Here is a 15,817-nt window from a genome sequence, read left to right as displayed (position 1 = left end):
CCTTATTAACCAATGAAAATGTGCAACAGGTTCCAACTACTGACCAATAAGGACAGTCCCAAAGTGGCCAATCAGGGACTGGTTCTGGCCCAATCCCCAGTTGTTGTATAAGGACCAATCAAGTGTGCAGGTTTTCAACCCCTAATTTGCATTTAGGTTATTCACTTTTATTGATTCACAACAGAAACCTTAATAAAAGCTAACTATATTTTGGAGGCACTGGTTCCTGCAAGCAGGACTGTGCCATCTTTGGTGCTGGATGGACCCAGAGGGCAGTCTGGAGGGTCATCCTAGACTCACAACTCCTGTTTGAGGAGGAGGTGGCAGTCATGACTAGAAGGGTTTTTGTTCATCTTTTGTGCCAGCTTACACTCATTTGTGCTCTAATCACATCCAGATCACTATTGCATTGCTCTGCACGGTGCTGTCTTTGAAGAATATCTGGAAACTTCATTGACACAGAATGTGGGTGCATGAGCCATTATGTGCACTCTTAGAAGAGAGCATGTTACACCTCTGCTCTGCAAGATGCCAGTTTGCTTCCAGGTCTAATTTAAATCCTAGTTTTCATCTTTAAAGTCTCTGATGGCAAGGGACTGTGTCTCTCCCTAATTATATTGACCTGCCCAGTTTGATCTGGCAAAGAAGATATGCTGTACCATCAACTAGGGACCAAGAGGCTTGCTTTTCCTGCCATGGCAACCACCTTATGGAACATTCTTCCCCCTGCAATTAAATTGGCTGCACCCTTTTGACATTTCTTAGGTACCCAAGGTCTGGTTATGTTATCAGGCTTCAACTCCCAGCTGAAGAACCAGATGTCAGATATTCAGATGTCTCCATTGTTGAAGATGCCAATCTCATCCTCCTAACCCTAATCCTAACCCTATAGTGTTGATTTTTATAGTATTATATCTGTTGTTTACCTGATTGTTGTATGCCATCCAGTTACATGTGATGAAATGGGCAGCTTTACAGATTTGAATAATATAAGATAGTGTAGCACAGGGGTGTCAAACTCAAGGCCCGTGGACCCGATCTGGCCCACAGGGTGCTTAGATCTGGCCTGCGCGGCCACCCTGGAAACAAAGAAGGACTGGCCTGTGGTGCCTCTGTCAGAAAAAAATGGAGCTTGGGAGGGCTTGACAGTTTCCTGTAGCTCTCTGCCAGTGAAAATGAAGCTCAGGGACCTCCATTTTCACTGGCAGAGGGCTGCAGGAGGCCATCACAGCCAAAAATGGAGCCTTGAGGAGTGACATCATGTCACACCCACCCAGGCCATGCCCACTCTGGCCATGCCCTGTGACCCCCTGAGTCAAACACAACCCTGATATGGCCCTCAATTAAATTGAGTTTGATACTCCTGGTGTAGCATAGCATAGTATAAGTACAGTATATTATACAATAAAGAATACAATACAATACTATACAGTACAATAATATAAATCCCTTAAGAGCCTTCAGTCAGTGCCCAACTAAATCACTATTACCAATACCAGATAGACATTGTTCTGGGCAAATCTACTTTGAATTAGTAATTTTTTAAATGGGGACAATTACAGCATGTGTATGGTTGAGGCCTTGATCAGTGGGTCTTGATCAGGTACCTCAACATTAAGGTCCAAGAATAGTAAGAAACAAATAAAATTATAGTTGTGTATTTTTGTGTTACAGTTTTCATGAAATGGCAATTTATGATATACCAGCAACAATAAATTTCATCCTACATAAAACAAAACAAGACTCCTTATATTATGTTGGCCATTCCCAAGGAGCAACAATAGGTAAATTATATAACCTTGTTATCACTTTTTTCTGTTTTTCTATGTCTATAAAAGAAGGATCTAGCACTGCCTTTTCAATTGGATTGAACAACTGCAAGAAAATATCTATGTAAATGTGTTTGTTTTTCAGCTTATCCCCAGCATTCTTTGTCTCTGCTATGAAGCCTTCAAAATCTATCCTGATTAAGGGCTATTGATAGATATCCTCCATGAGGATGCCTGTCAAAAATATATAAATGCCATTTCAGCCAGTACAGAGTAGCCCTTGGAAATGCACTAAAGCAGCGGTCACCAACCGGTGGGCCGCGAGAAAATGTTGGTGGGCGGCAGAGAAATCTCATCCCCAGAGCACCCCCCCCCAAAGGAATTAATCCAGGCTGCACAGAAACACAAGGCTACGCTGCCCACATGGCCTGCAGGAACCCTCCCCACCCACTCACTCCTTACCTGGCAAACTTGCCTGCTAAATTGCTATTTTTCTGACCATCAGCTGTTCTGCTGTGCCAGGAGATTTAGATTAGCTAGGAAGCAGGAAATGGTTGGATTTCTTGCTTTCTGGCTAGTCTTTAGATCTTTGACTCTGCTTTTAAGCATAGCCGAACCTCCCTTAGGACTGAAGGTTCTATTAGGCAAGCAAATTTTATGTGACAGACTGAGCTAGCTGATGGCAGATAGATAGATCTCTGAATGATCCTGTGAGCAACTCAATCTGCCTGCCTGCTTTGCCTGATTTTGGGTAAAAATTGCTCTTTTTTTAATAAAGAATTCAATATTTACATACATGGTGTGTTGTGAGTTAATTTTGTGAGTTTGCTTGCAAGCAAATTTTATGTGACAGACTGAACTAGCCGATGGCAGATAGATAGATCTCTGAATGAATCTGTGATTCTATGAGCAACTCAATCTGCCTGCCTGCTTTGCCTGATTTTGGGTAAAAGTTGCTCTTTTTTATAAAAAAAGTCAGTATTTATATAAATATTTATAATATTTACATACAAGCCATGCCCAGCCAATCACATGACCACCAAGCCACACCCACATAACTGGTTAGTGGCCCCTGGGATTTAAAATTATGAGTTTTGTAGTCCCTGAGGTCCAAAAGGTTGGCGATCCCTGCACTAAAGCACCTTACTGAGGTTGGGTCACTTTGCTTCTTCTGAGATCAATCAGCTTCAAATGTCCACTTTACTTTCTGAACATTTGCTGAGGCCAATTATGGCAAGTGTCACATAGCAACCACACATTTAGTTAGCTCCCATAAGATGCCTAAGTATCACTTTTGGGATTTTCAATTAACAGTATTGTAACTTGCTGGAAAGCCTTTCACCATCAGAGGGACTTTAAGAGGGTTCCTTTACAGAGCATTTATCTAATTTTATTTATTTGTCAAGCATGCATTTGATAATCTATATACGTATAAACATGATTATTAATATATGAAATAGATACGAATAAAAGGGAACATTAAGACAGGGACAGTAGGCACGTTGGTGTACCTATGCACACCCCTTACAGACCTCTTAGGAATGGGGTGAGGTCACTGAGTAGACAATGTTTGGGGTTAGTGGAAGAAACCACAGAGTCAGGAAGAGTATTCCAGGCATTGACCACTCTGTTGTTGAAGTCATATTTCTTGCAATCAAGTTTTGTGCGTTTTACCCTGAGTTTGTATCTACTGTGTGCTCATGTATTGTTGAGGTTGAAGGTGAAGTAGTCATTGACAGGTAGGACATTGTAATGGATAATTTTTTTGTACTACGCTTAGGTCAGGCCAAAGGCAGCATAGTTCTAAGTTATCTAAGCCTAAAATTTCAAGTGTGGAGGCATAGGGTATTCTGTTACGAGTAGGGGAGTGGAGGACTCTTCTCGTGAAATATTTCTGGACTCTCTTGATTGTATTAATGTCTGATATACAGTGCGGATTCTAGACAGATGAGCTGTATTCAAGAATTGGTCTAGCAAATGTTTTGTATGCTGTCTAGTTAGTAGTACAATATTACTGGAGAAAAAGCATCGCAGGATTAGGTTAACAACTCTTAATGCCTTTTTGGCAATGTTACTACAGTGGGCTCTAGTACTTTGATCATCAGAGATGAGTACTCCAAGGTCCTTGACAGAGTGAGAGTCGTCTACAAGGTCTTGTCCATGCAGCTTGTATTTTATTTTTTGATTTTTTTTTCTTGCCAATATTTGTTTGCTGAGATTTGAAGTTGCCACTTGTTTGACCATTCTGACATATTCAGTTCCATTGCCTCTTTTTCTCTTCATATCTCTTTTCATTCTGGAAACTTGTTATGGCCTTGGCTTTTCTCACATTCTCCTCTCTAGAACACTGCTATTTTTAATTCTTCTTCTGTGTGTCCCTACTTTTCAGACAGTGGTGGTTAAGTTGGAAGGCAGTTCCAAAATACTTTTCTGGTAACAAGTGGTACTCTTGTGAAAATAAATATGGATGTTCTCCCTTAGATTAAAAAGAAGGGAGTATCATAATATTTCTCCCCAAATTTATTTATATTTGGACTTCTTATTTGTGGGACCTTTGGTGGTTTGCTTGTAGACAATACCAAACTAGATAACGTCAGCACCACAATCTTCTATTGAGACTTCTTATTTAGAAGTTGAATATCCATTAGAATTTTTGCATCCTGTATAACCTACTTCTAAAAAAGCTTGCTGAGTTGTGAGCTGAGAGAAATATTCTTAGAATTAACTGTTTCCAGTGTGGACAACTACTAGACAGGTTTCTGACATTAATTAGCAGATATTTACTCCAACTAGAGAAAAAACTTGCTTTGAGTCTTGAAGCGAAACCCCTTGAGACATTACTAAGAACTGAAGATGGCATCAACATTGCACTCGTATACAGAAATCAAATGTATCTTTATCAGGACAAATATGCTGCCTAGATTAGATATCAAGCAGCCACCCAGGTGACAGAACAAAACTAGGTCAATTTCAGCCACCGCTAACGGTGTTACAGCTCCTTTGTTGATAGTTTCTCTGCTCCCTGCAATCTCTCTTCTTTTCTTACCAGGTCCTTTACCAGACAGGTATGGTTGGATTCCAGAGTTTATGGCTAAATACCACAACAGATAGACAAAACAATAGGAAAAGTCCTAAAATAATGCTTTGTGCTACTCATCTATAGCTATACTTAAGTTATAACATACTGTAGGTGCTCTCTATGGATGTAGAACTGGTAGAATCAATTGTGAGGTCTTCTAACCAATAAAGGGCATATTCAAGAGTACTTCACTTAACTGATTGACTAAGGGTTTCTCCCCCTTATCAAGGGTGTCAGGTAGAGGCATTGACTTAAAATGGTGACAAATTTTAGATAGAAGAGATAGATAGAAAGGGTGAAATTCAGTGGTGGGATTCAGCCGGTTCAGATCAGTTCAGGCAAACTGGTAGTTCAACAGTAGTTTTGATTTTGCGCAGTTCAGAGAACTTGCAAATCCTACCACTGGCTGGCCCCGCCCAATCCAGGCACTCCTCATCTTGTCCACTTGCCTGGCATAGCTGCTGCTGCTCTCTGTCTGGCTCCCTGGCTTGCCTTGACCACACGGTCCCTGAGGGCCAGCCAGCTTGCCTGCCTTCAGCTGCATCCCACACGGCGTGCTCTGCGTGGCCCAGTTGAGCTGCCCTGATCTGCCTGGCAGCCTGGGTGCAAGCAGTAAGGCCCGAATACAGGCCTAGCTGTCTCCCATGTGGCCCAGCCAGCTTGCCTGCCTTGCACATTCACACAGTCCTCTCCACACGACCCAGATCAGCCTGGGTGAGCCTGCTAGCAGCAAGGCCCGAATCACGGCCTCGCTGCCTCCCACGTCGCCCAGCAAGCTTGCCTGCCTTCCCTGCAGTCCCCAAGGCCCAGTGCGCTAGCTTCCTTTTACCAGCCTCCTTTCCCCCCAGTCTCCTTTTGCCAGCATTCAGCAGGCAGGCTTGGCAGGCAGTCATGATCTTTAGATGGGCTTTTATTTTGTCAGCCCAAGGATGGGGGGGAGGGGGAGGAAAGGTACATAGGAAATTGCCTATCACTGCAGCATTGGTCATGTGACTGACAGTCACTAGGAGAACCGGTTGTTAAATCACTTGAATATCTCATATTGACATTCCTTAAGTTTCCAATGGAAAAGATGGCAGAGTTTGTGTTTTCTTGGAACAGAGGAAGAATTCTTTCTCCTTTGCCTAAAAATGTGCCCTCTATATCAGCACTGGGTTCTCTCCCTATGGACACTAGGCTGCATGAATATAGGAACAGTCAAAGCAGGAGAAAGAAGACTATTATGTGAATATTAACAATTCACACATATCTCTCAGCCATCTCATTCATTTACTAAATTAACCACCATTTAACCCCTGACTGAGAATTCATAAAGAAATCCTTCCAGCCTTAGAAATGTAAAAATTGTGGGGTTTAATTTTTTGGTGTCTGTGTGTGTGCGCGTATGTGTGGGGGAGGGGGAGATTTTCTCAAAAAGAGGAATAAGATTCAGGTCATCACTAAAAGTAAATAGAGGAATCATACAATCCTGCAGTTTTAATCCTTCCTTTTTTGCAGGTTTTGTGGCTTTTGCGATCCTGCCCTGCCTCACTGATAGAGTGAAGCTCTTCATAAGCCTTACACCTGCTTACTCCTTGAAAGGTGTTTCTGGGACGTTTGGTGTACTTGGAAGAATTCCACAAAGATTAAGAGAAGTAGGTATTTACCTATTCAGTTGTTTTACCTGTATGCTCCAAACCTAGCTCTAGGGGGATAATGCATGATTTTAACCCCCCAAAACCTTATATGTCATGCTTATTGAGGTATGTTTGTTGCCAAAGTTATATAGATTAAAATTTAAACAGAAACAATGTTTTTTTGTAGTATATAGGGGTTGCCCTTGAAGAGAATTTGAAAGCTCCATCTGGTTCAGAATGCAGCAGCCCAAAAGGGGGCCTCTAGGGTCAACGTTCTGCCTGAGAAACCCAACCAAAGCAAGCATGGCCGAGACGATCCAATCTCCTAATGCAAAACTTTATTGAGTACCTTATTTTGGCACAGATGACAGCAAAACCAGATCTAAGTAATTCCCGTGCAAACCCACACAGTTAAAGTTTAGATTCTCCCTCCTCCAATGTGACAGGTCACATTGTCCAATTGAGTCTCATGGTATTGTTATGGGAAAGTCTTTTGCCTCTGGTAAACACCTGCCAAAATGTCCTTGGTTTGCACGGCTGTTTTCTTGATGTCTGGAGCCTACATTCCATCTTCCCCTTCCCTCCCTCCATAGTTCATTGACAAGCTGAGAATTCTGGAGGCCCCTAGGGTGGCACTTGTAACACCACTATTTCCCAATCTGCATTGGTTGCTGGTTAGTGAGTCTAATTCAAGCTATTAGTTATCACCTTTAAAGCCCTTCGTGGTGTGGAGCCAGAAACTGTCCCACTATCTCAGATTGCCAGGATGATCATATCACTTTTAGACAGTTAGCCGGCAACCTAGCATTCCAAAGGACAGGGAACTTGTCAGGAGACAAAGGCAAAGGTGTGAAACTGAGTAGTGTTGCATGTTTCCAAGTGGAAAGCACAGTTGCAGCCACACAATTTCCCACTGAGTGGCTATTTCACTTAACAGTGGAGTTGCCTGTCCCAATTGGGGTCATTGAGTGAGAACTACCTGTGCATGACTTTGAGTGGCTTAACATCCAAAGAGAATGAGACAATAAAAGCAGAATTAAAGCAGAATTAAAAACAACAAAAAATAACATTTTCCTTCCTGTTTAGAAGTCATTTTTCCCAATTGTGTTGCAATGAAGGGCAGAATTGTTCAGATTGAAATCTATAAAATTTCCAAATGCTACAAATGTGAATTTGTAGAGAGGTGTGAAAAAGATCAGATGGGGGAAATCTAGATAAGGACTTCCAATGATCAATTTAATATGGAGAAAGTAAAATTCATGTTGGAAAAAGTGGAAGGTGCTTGGAATTAGAATATTGATGGGTTGTTTTTGTTTTGCAGCTTATATGGGGCACTAAAGAATTTTCCCTTTTTAGTGAGAAAGTAAAAACCAGCATGATCTATGCATGCAGCTATCCAGGGATTGACCGACTGTGCCTACAAAACATTTTCCTTTCAGGAGGGTTTAACAAGAAAAATCTAAATGTAGTAAGTAAGCTCTATTTTTATTTACACTTTCTACAAAGAAGGTACTTTTAGCCAAATGAAGTAGACCAAATCAGGAAACCACAGTCCACTGGAAGATTAGAAGCAATATTTGAAGCAATACACTTGAAGCAATATTTCTCAACCTTGATGACTTCATGTGGACTTGAACTCCCAGAATTCAAAACTGAAAAAGATTGGTTTAGCAGAATCTCTAACAATTTATGTTCCAAGATTTATTGCAACACCTTTGTTAAAAGAGCACAACAAGTTGTGAATTTCATTCTATGAAATTTTTCTTTCTGGAAATATTGTATTGCTCATTACTGCTTACAAAACATACATTAGGCCAATCCTAGAATAGTGTTCAACTGTCTGAAATCCTTAATGATCCTAATCATACATTAATACAATTGAACAAGTTCAAAAGTACTTTACAAATTTTTTTTGCATTCTTCTCTACATAATAGAATATCCTATGCTACTAGGCTTAGTTTGGATAGTTTAGAACTGCAACATTTGCAGCCAGACATAGGCATTGCATACAAAATTATATATAGTAATGCTTACTTGTAAATGACTTTTTTTAGCTTTAGTCGTAATCTAATGCATGTGAATAACCACTTTAAACTTAATGTAAACCATTCTAAACTTGACTGTAAAAAATTCATTTTTTGTAACGGAATTGTCAAAGTCTGCAATAGCTTACCTGATTCAGTTGTCTCAGCCATTAACTTTCACAGTCTTAATTCTAACTTCTATGGATCTCACTCCATATATTTAGGCGGTCCCTAAAGGAGCTTGTGAATGTGTACTGGTATGCCTATCGTCCCTATCACATTTTGATTTTCTTACTTTGTTTGTTCAAATTTGTAATTTCTGTTTGAGGAATAAAATTTGTGAAAAATGGCCCCAAACAGATTCAGAAATTTTATAACTCTTCTGCTACCATCCACTGCAACTTCCATTCTACATATTGAGCATATTGAGGAAGTTGAATGATGCAATTGGTTCTCCCCAGCCAATTAGACTGAGGCAAAGTTAATGAATTGGCCCTCATTCAGCATCACAAATTCAGGGTAAAATTATTATAAACATTTGGGGAGACATTTTAAAAGGCATATAAGAAGAAATCACTTACTCACATATTGCTCCAATAGTGTTTTCCTATCGTCTGTGGTTGTGTGCAATTTATTTTTGAAAATTGAAGTGTGGGAATGTGGGAAGAAACAGTTATTTTTCCCAATTACTTTGTATTGTACAACAATATAACAATAAGTAATCTTTTCATATATTCCATCAGGGTAAAAATGTAAATTCCTTTTTATTTTTCAGAGTCGAGCAGATGTATTTGCTGGGATCTTTCCTGATTTTTCATCAGTAAAAAACTTGAATCATTGGAGTCAGGTAGAATATGGTTTAAGTTTGTTAATCAAAATTGACATGTCAAAGTGTTATACTTAACTAAATGGTTTGTATGACTATAAAAGACATGACAAATTATTTGTTTGTTTATTGCTCATGTAGTTTTAACATTTTTTTTACTTACTTACATTTTTTAATAAAATATTTTTTGATAGAGAGTCCCCCTTGCCACATTGTGGGGTTCCTTGATCAAAGAACATGCTATCTAAGAGTCCTACTCCTTGCAGCTTCCCATAAATTGGATAAATAAATGTGATAAAATCTAAGATTTTATGGGCCCATCTTGTCATTTTTACCATAAAAGTAAATTTCCAAAATCTAGGAGGAAATTATTTCTGACAACCCTTCTTTCACTACATTTAATTCCCATGTGAAAGTCTGTTCAGCACTAATCCAAGATATTCCTTATCTCCCCAAGTTTTATTTTTGAGTTAAGATTTCCTATTACATTTGGGTTAGTTCCTTTTATTAGTTGTACATGTTTAATGTTTTAAAATTTATTCATTATGCCATTACCTTACATATTTAGTAAAATAAAAAATAGTGAATACTATTTTTCACTGTTTACTGTTTTTACTCTTTTAAAGAAATTTGTGGTTTTTCTATAATATTCCAGATGAAAAATTTATATTTTTATAAATTTCGCCTTTTGGTTGCCTTTTGGGGTAGGAAAACATTTATATTTGATCTATCTATCTATCTATCTATCTATCTATCTATCTATCTATCTATCTATCTATCTATCTATCTATCTATCTACCTACCTACCTACCTACCTACCTACCTACCTACTACTACATACATACATAATATATATATATATATATATATATATATATATATATAATATAATTATTATTTATTTCTAAGTTTCTTAGTTGATGGTACTTACATATGTGCTTCAGCTTTGTTAGGGATTTTATATTATATTTTTTTAAAGTTGTAGAAGTTTCAGCAGAATCTCATCTGCATCATCAGGCTTCTGTATTGTGTCCGTGTGAGTCAGACTTTACAGTGGTCAGATTTAAATTGATATATATATATATATATATATATATATATATATATATATATATATATATATATATATATATATATATATATATATATAATGTTAATATTTATTAACATTAAGATTTCATAATTTTTAAATTGTAGATAATAGTTTCATTTCCTTTTAGATTATACGTTCTGGGGAATTTAAATATTATGACTATGGTCCTGGGAACAGGGAAATATACAATACGGTAAGAAAAAATATGATTTTTTAGAAAAAGTTCTAATGAAATATTGTCTTCTTATAATTTATTCAACAGCTGTGAATACTTCCAAACTATTACGCAATTAGTTGAAATGTGAGTTACACAAGTTTACATATGTAAACAAGTAGATATAGACCTTTGTATCCTTCTATATTTTGTATCTGGGAAGTGTAGATATCCATCTTTTTGAAAACATAATCTTTTCCTGAGTCTCACAGAGATGAAATTTCCAGTAGGAAGAGTCCAACCTCTCACTTTGATCTTACAGTTTCTCTAAAAGAAGCTGCCTCAGATCCTAGGCTTGCTTTGCATTTTTGTATCTCAAAATCAGTGAAAAGTTTGTTCTTCTATTGCTTCCTCTCTTAAACTCAAAGGAGCTATAGAGTGTTCAAGTGATAGTGACCTAAAATGGTAACGGTGGAATCGGATGCTTCATAACTGAAGGAGAGGATAACAAAACCATAGCAAAAGCAACCTCTGAAGAAAAAAAACGAGGTGATAACTGATAACTGAATAGGACAGGTGGAGGTTCAGAAACATACATTGTCTGCTATGACTCTCTTTCTTGGAACTCTCAAGGCTAAGATGGCTCCTTTGCTGGCAAAAGATTTGGAAAGCGGTTAAAAGCCAGCTTTTCTCTCAACGTTCAGGAATAGGGAACAGTGTTGGGTGAATTACACTGATATTCCCCCCCCGCATAATTGACAGAAAAAAATACCAGAGATGAATGTTGAGCTATTGTGGAAATTTCTAACACTTGTCTTCAGAATTATATTTCCATAAATCTATTTTATTCTATTTGTAGTATATTTATTGTAAACATCCTAGATTGTTAAAACTGAGATAAGCTCTTGATAATCAAACAATGAATCAATCACGCTCACACTCAAAGAAAAAGATAAAGATGCCATGTTTTGCTAGGAAAGCCCTCATGTCTTCCCTTGAATATAATTTTCTAGCCTAGTTAAACTTCAGTGTCCTCAAAGAGAGCCAGACATTTTCCATGGCTCATTTAATAATAGCATAACATGTACTGATTTGGTTGATGATCCCCCTCCTATCTCTGTTGTCTTGCAGTCAGATGATGGTTTCTTAATTTTAGATATTAACTTTCTCTAAACACTTGAAATTAAGACAGCATCATCTGGCTGAAGACCATAGAAGAAGAAGATGGAAAGCTATTAATAGAAAATACCTTTTAAGCGGTGGTGGGGTTCAAATTTTTTTACTACCGGTTCTGTGGGCATGGCTTACTGGGCCTGGCAGGGGAAGGATAGTGTAAAATCTCCAGTCAGAGGTGGTATTTGTCGGTTTTCCAAACTACTCAAAGTTTCTACTACCAGTTCTCCAGAACTGGTCAGAACCTGCTGAATACCACCACTGCTTTTAAGCAAAGCTATTAGTGACTTCCTCTTGATATTGTTGTCCTCTTGCTTTCTGGTGCCACATATTAGCAGCTAGTCACTTACTCATCATAGCTTTGCTGTCATTGGCAGATAATTCTGACCGTTGACTTCACTATGAGTTTAACCAGCTATCAACATTCCATGAGTCCATCAGACAACTTCTCTGCACAGTGGGTGATTCTCAAATCACATTCTTCTTTTTTTTTCATCCGTAGACAACCCCTCCCCTTTATAAAATAGAAGACGTCCGTGTACCAGTAGCCACGTGGAGTGGAGGAAAAGATATTGCTACAAGAAGAAGAAATATTGAATCATTGATTACTCGAATCACTTATTTAGTTTTCTACACAGATATTCCTGACTGGCAACATTTTGATCCTGTCTTGGGTTTGGATGGCGTACAACGCTGTTATCCCGATATTCTTGATTTGATGCAGAAACACAAGCATTAATATCAGTGTTGGAATTTCTGGAGAAAACAATATCTTAGCCACTTGCCTGTTTCTCAAAATCTTAGCATGTAGCTTTCTAAATGATATAAGATTATTAGAAAACAAATTGTGCATACCCTTTACAGAATTTCCAAGATTAAAGTAAACATTTTATGTTTTCTATTTTTTCTCTATTCATTACTTTTATATTTGTTTAGTTCATTACTTTGCTTGATTGCTTATTTTACAGAAATTTATGTAAATCAAAGTTTCCTGATTAGACTAGCTGATTTTCTTTGTGTGTGTGGATAGATAGATAGATAGATAGATAGATAGATAGATAGATAGATAGATAGATAGATAGATAGATAGATAGTTGTTCCATTGTACTTTTAAAAAATTTCAGTTTATGCTGTATCTGATTCCCCGCCTCAAATGCTGCATTCAGCTGTACTCAATGTGGCTGAACAAAAACTTTTGTTGTAGAAAAATATTTTTATAGACTAGGTTACTTTTATTTCATTATTCTAGCTAAACTGGAACTTTAAACATGTATTATTCCTATAATAATGTTCCTGTAGTCTGCTTTGTTGTATTTTACTAAGAAAGGTAAGAGAGTAATCTGCCAGTGTAGATGCTGCACAAGGTAAGACATTTTTAAAAATTCAAATTCTCTGCATTAGAAGCTTTGCTGATAATGTTATGCTTTGTAATACAAGTGGTAGAGGAGGTGTGTGACAATGGGACAAATTCAATTAATCTGTATGGTCTCTATTTCTCCCCCACCCCTTATGTTTACCATTGCATCAATGGACTGATTATGAGCAATCCTACCAAAGATTAAATCATCTGTTTCTCTTTTATAATTCCTAATGTCATAATAATACATCTGGCAGATAATAAAATACCATGCTGTTAAATTCACTGTTTCATTCACAGCGAATTTAAGGGACTTGAGCATTGGGCCCTATCCAACAAGAGAAAGTTCAGTGATGAGAAAAGTAAGTTCCTGCAGTTCGGCAGGAGAAATACACAGGTATAGGATAAGCAGTACCTGGCTTAACAGTAGTGCCTGTGAGAAGGATCTAGGTGTTCTGGTAGACCATGGCTTAAGTTTGAGGCAGCAGTATGTTTCAGCTTCCCAAAAAGCCAATGCAGTACTAGGGCTGCATCAACAAAGGATAACATCAAGATCACAAGAAGTGATAGTATTGCTTTATACTGTTCTAGTCAGGCCACTGTGTCCTGTTCTGTTCAACACAATACAAAAAAGCAAGAGGACAACAATATCAAGAGGAAGTCACTAATAGCTTTGCTTAAAAGCAGTGGTGGTATTCAGCAGGTTCTGACCAGTTCTGGAGAACTGGTAGTAGAAACTTTGAGTAGTTTGGAAAACCGACAAATGCCACCTCTGACTGGAGATTTTACACTATCCTTCCCCTGCCAGGCCCAGTAAGCCATGCCCACAGAACCGGTAGTAAAAAATTTGAACCCCACCACCGCTTAAAAGGTATTTTCTATTAATAGCTTTCCATCTTCTTCTTCTATGGTCTTCAGCCAGATGATGCTGTCTTAATTTCAAGTGTTTAGAGAAAGTTAATATCTAAAATTAAGAAACCATCATCTGACTGCAAGACAACAGAGATAGGAGGGGATCATCAACCAAAACAGTACATGTTATGCTATTATTAAATGAGCCATGGAAAATGTCTGGCTCTCTTTGAGGACACAGAAGTTTAACTACCGTATATACTCGAGTATAAGTCGACCCGAATATAAGCCGAGGCACCTAATTTTACACAAAAAACCTGGGAAAACTTATTGACTCGAGTATAAGTCGAGGGTGGGAAATGCAGCAGCTACTGGTAAATTTCAAAAATAAAAATAATTAATTTGGGAAACGATCTCACTATCATGAAAGGTTTAATTGATTCACTAACCCAAAAGAAGAAGATGATGATGACAGCGGGAGGCAGGAGTCACTCTCTTCCCTCCCTTGGAGGCCCCCTGAGTCAGGAGTCGCTACCACCGGTGCGGCCCCAGTCCCGCATCGCCTCGGGAAGGGAAAGGCAAAAGGAAGAGCCGCGGCAGCGCTTGCAACAGCAGCAGCGGCACCGGAGGCTCAGGCTCAGCGGCTCCTGGTTTTGCCCCACCCTTCCCAAGGCAACGCGGGACCGGAGCCGCACTGGTGGCAGCAACTCCCGATGGGCTGGGGCTTAGCCGGACACCTGAGCAGAGATGTAGGGAGAAGGCAAAAGCGACGGAAGATCCTTCAGGGGAAACTGAGGGGGAGACTCACTCTTGGTCCAGATGAGCCCCTTCCCGCCCCTAAGGAAGCAGAGGCAGCCAGCAAGGGCAGGCAAGCCCGCTTCACAGACTCCATCTGTTCTCACTCCCACCCACCCAAAGCCACGAAGTCCCCCAATCGCGCAGCCCAGAATCGCCCTCCCCTCAGGAAAATCTCTGGTTTTTCCCGAGACAAGAAGCTCCGCCGTGCAATGAAAGCGCCCTGGCTCTAGGCTCAGAAAACAATGCGAGCCGAGGTCGCCTGCTCCGCTCGGCTTCTCCAACATCCGGCACCGCCCTGTTCTATGTGCCGGGCCTGGCAAGTCCGAGCAGCCAGCGTGTGGAGCAGGATGGCGCCGGACATTGTTGGCTGCCTCTTTCGCAGCACGGGAGGCCTACCCCGGCTGGCCAGCTGCTCTCCTCCTTCTCTGCCTGTTTGTTCTGTGTGACCGAGGAGGAGGAGACCGGCCGGCTGGTTGGGGGAGGCTTTCTGCGCCCGAGGAGGCGGCTGTTGGTGTCCGGCTTTGCTCCGCTTCTCGGCACAGCCCTGTTCTTTACTTGGGCAGCCGGGCACCCGCAACGGAAAGGGAAAGGCAAAGCGCTGTTGGGAGTTGCTGCTGCCGGTGCGGCCCCAGTCCGCCGCCTCCGGGAAGGGAAAGGCAAAGCACCTTTGCCTTTCCCTTCCGGCTGGGGCTGTTGGGAGTTGCTGCCGCCGGTGCGGCCCCAGTCCCGCCGCCTCGGGAAGGGAAAGGCAAAGCGCCTTTTGCCTTTCCCTTCCCGGCTGGGGCTGTTGGGAGTTGCTGCCGCTGGTGCGGCCCCAGTCCCGTCGCCTCGGGAAGGGGGAAAGGCAAAGCGCTTTTGCCTTTCCCTTCCCGGCTGGGGCTGTTGGGAGTTGCTGCCGCCGGTGCGGCCCAGTCCCGCCGCTCGAACGGGAAGGCAAAGCGCCTTTTGCCTTCCCCTTCCCGGCTGGGGCTGTTGGGAGTTGCTGCCGCCGGTGCGGCCCCAGTCCCGCCGCCTCGGAAGGGAAAGGCAAAGCGCCTTTTGCCTTTCCCTTCCTGGCTGGGGCTGTTGGGAGTTG

The 15,817-nt window shown here is 40.5% G+C and overlaps 1 protein-coding gene across 1 annotated transcript; it reads left to right on the top strand.

Moving 5' to 3' along the window:
* Nucleotides 1-463: 463 nt before the first annotated feature.
* LOC113430552 (putative lysosomal acid lipase/cholesteryl ester hydrolase) lies at nucleotides 464-12,474 on the top strand. The gene is made up of 7 exons (XM_087965671.1): nucleotides 464-546; nucleotides 1,675-1,784; nucleotides 4,819-4,834; nucleotides 7,821-7,932; nucleotides 9,265-9,336; nucleotides 10,536-10,601; nucleotides 12,238-12,474. The coding sequence occupies exons 1-7, from the start codon at nucleotides 464-466 to the stop codon at nucleotides 12,472-12,474; spliced, it is 696 nt and encodes a 231-aa protein (XP_087821797.1).
* Nucleotides 12,475-15,817: the final 3,343 nt, after the last annotated feature.

This window comes from Notechis scutatus, chromosome 4, assembly GCF_049901735.1.
Source record: "Notechis scutatus isolate UNSWTSFEM ecotype Mainland chromosome 4, rNotScu1.2, whole genome shotgun sequence".
NCBI classification, from domain to species: Eukaryota; Metazoa; Chordata; class Lepidosauria; order Squamata; family Elapidae; genus Notechis; species Notechis scutatus.
Note: the sequence above shows the minus strand (reverse complement) of the source record. Positions and strands in the feature narration are given on the sequence as shown.

Bases quoted from the DNA above. Each gene is read 5' to 3' on its own strand.
- LOC113430552 (XM_087965671.1), top strand. From the start codon at position 464: ATGTGGGTGCATGAGCCATTATGTGCACTCTTAGAAGAGAGCATGTTA. The intron at 7,933-9,264 runs GTAAGTAAGCTC...TTTATTTTTCAG, and splicing joins ACAAGAAAAATCTAAATGTA to AGTCGAGCAGATGTATTTGC. The intron at 10,602-12,237 runs GTAAGAAAAAAT...TTTCATCCGTAG, and splicing joins ACAGGGAAATATACAATACG to ACAACCCCTCCCCTTTATAA.